This window comes from Penaeus chinensis, chromosome 3, assembly GCF_019202785.1.
Source record: "Penaeus chinensis breed Huanghai No. 1 chromosome 3, ASM1920278v2, whole genome shotgun sequence".
NCBI classification, from domain to species: Eukaryota; Metazoa; Arthropoda; class Malacostraca; order Decapoda; family Penaeidae; genus Penaeus; species Penaeus chinensis.
In genome coordinates, this window is record NC_061821.1 from 32,994,020 (window position 1) to 32,996,519 (window position 2,500).

Genomic DNA, 2,500 nt, shown 5'->3' on the forward strand with positions numbered 1-2,500 from the left:
TATGTGTCTAACAGTTAAGAGATCGGAATCTCAAGGTGCGACTGAAGTGACAGTTTGTATGACTGACATACTGACTGGAGGCAAGAGGGTGTGATGTTCACTAAAGGCCACCCATTAAGATGAAATTGACTTCCCTGTGCACTTTAAGGCAAATCAAGTGGTTATCCCTGTGCCCAGAAGGCCACCCAGTGAATTGATGTGGGCTTCCCTTTACACTTCAAGGCATATCTCGATGCTGCATGGCTTGGTACATGCGTCACGCTTTAACGGTGGCCTCGTAGTGCTCCGTGTCTCGTCGACGGTCGATACGTAGTAAGTTCGAAACGTCAGCTCCTAATCTTACACGTTTGATTGTTGAGTTTTAGAAACTGAATAATTGTAGTATCTACCAAGGTTCTACTTAATATGTATCAAAAAGCAAATAAATGATGACTAATACTAGTCACACAAGGTTAAAGCTTCGAATGAGTATATTGTGATGTCAAACGGGGTTATGCAGAGGTGCGTAACACTGGGCAATAAGGCGTTCTTAAAAACATCTAAGACTATCTCGCTTACTTTGTTACTAATAATTCATATTTCCATTTTCAGAAAAAAAACAAAAAGTTTCATCGTGGACCTAAGATTCGTATGCGTTTTTTTTTTTTTTTTTTTTTTTTTTAATCTGTTTTATGATACGTTATGTCGAAAAAACAATAAGTGGTCAACATTAACTAAAGTAAAGAATATGAAGCAATATAACAAATGAGTTTTAAAACGTTGCCGGGAAATGGGTAGGACAAGCACAGTTTTCAGTCTAACCATAGTTTATTCATTCCTAAAATAACATTTAAAAAATGGGATAAAGCCTGACAAGAATTACAAAATAACAACCATCCCTTGAACGGCGCCTCAAGTGTGCGAATAAGACTGGATATCTTCGAACTGTTTCCCTAAGTCTGTTGGCCGTTAGTGCCCCTTCACACTCTGCGCTCTCTTCATTCAAATCTAGAGTTTTTCTGTTACCTTGTGACATGGAATTAGTCTTCATTTACATCTATCACAATAAATACACAGTAGAGACTTATTAGACACTTTGATTATTCAGTTCTTCATACTCAAAAATCAAAAGAGGAAACTGGGAGTTGATCTTCCGTACATCTTCACTTTAAACGAATCAGGCGTTAGTGCTTCTGACACTTTGAAACACAGATTTAGGGTTCGTTTGAGTCCAGAGACTGAGCCCCTGGACAAACGCACAGAATCGGTTTCGAGTATTTTATATGATGGCAGTGGTTTCAGATGTTATATGTAGTGCAATTTCTAAAGTACAGCACACCAAATACAGTGAGATCTTCGAAGGCAAGCTTCGCCCGAACCATATGGACAACGATCAGGCCTTTGTTTTCAGCTATTTTGAGTGTCCCATGTGATCATTATAATATGAGTGTCACTAGCCTCTCCTGGTTCTATGAGGCATGTGATAGATATACCCGTTTCACCAGCCAACCAGAAGTGGTCAGGAAACGGCGTCTGAAAAAGCGTGTATACTCCACTCTGGGAGACAGTGCAACAATGTGGCATTTGTATGCTGCAACACTGACATCTTTGTTTACAATTAGGAACAAATGACTATCGGCTAGTTCCATTGCAAAATTTACTTGACCCGGTTCTTCAGTATCTTGTGAACAATGGACTTGTGGAGGTAAATAAAAGACCTCTTCCACACGATTCTGTATGTGTTGGAACATGATCGGAGCATTGGCCCTCATTTTTCGTCTGGATATTCGAACCCGCGACGCTTCGAAACCAATGTGGATGTTCTTTGGGTGGCAACATTTAAGGGAACAATAATTTGTTATGGTACCTTTACCAACACATTTGTGGCTCATTTAGAAGGGTAGTACAGTAATAAAAGTGGTGCAAGGGTTCGGATATTACATGAATGATGTCATGACAATAACATGTGTTTTTTTCGCACAGGCTCATGACACCTACGACCCAACCGACTATGAACATCATCCAATGATCACAGCAGCAATGGAAGCGCACATGAATAGAGACTGCAGTGACGTGGTAAGACAATAAACAACAGTAGTCTGAAGCTCTAAAGAAAGAGAAGATAGGAGAGGAAAACCTGGTTGGAAGGATTTGTTTTTATTTATACAACGTTTTCTATAAAGAGATAAAAGCTTGGGAATCTTTTGTACTTGGTCTAACATATAATGTGCTTGACAGGTCTCATTAGTATACATGTATATAATATAGTATATCGAAAATTTTGATAGCCTGGCGTACACACACATATTATATATATATGCATATATGTGTGTATGTGTGTGTGTTTGTATATAAATGTGTGTGTGTGTGTGTTTGTATATGTGTGTGTGTGTTTGTATGTGTGTGTGTGTTTATATATATGTGTGTGTGTGTTTGTGTGTTTGTATGTGTGTGTGTGTGTGCTTGTATCTGTATGTGTGTTTGTATCGGTGTGTGTGTTTATATGTGTGTGTCTGTGTGT

General features: G+C 38.8%; 1 protein-coding gene across 1 annotated transcript in view; it reads left to right on the forward strand.

The window, feature by feature from the left end:
- Positions 1–2,500, forward strand: part of LOC125041221 — a 22,677-nt gene that overhangs the window by 14,128 nt on the left and 6,049 nt on the right. The window contains exon 4 of the mRNA XM_047636063.1: positions 1,963–2,055. Within this exon, the coding sequence (XP_047492019.1) occupies positions 1,963–2,055 (93 nt within the window). The remainder of the gene's footprint in view (positions 1–1,962; positions 2,056–2,500) is intronic.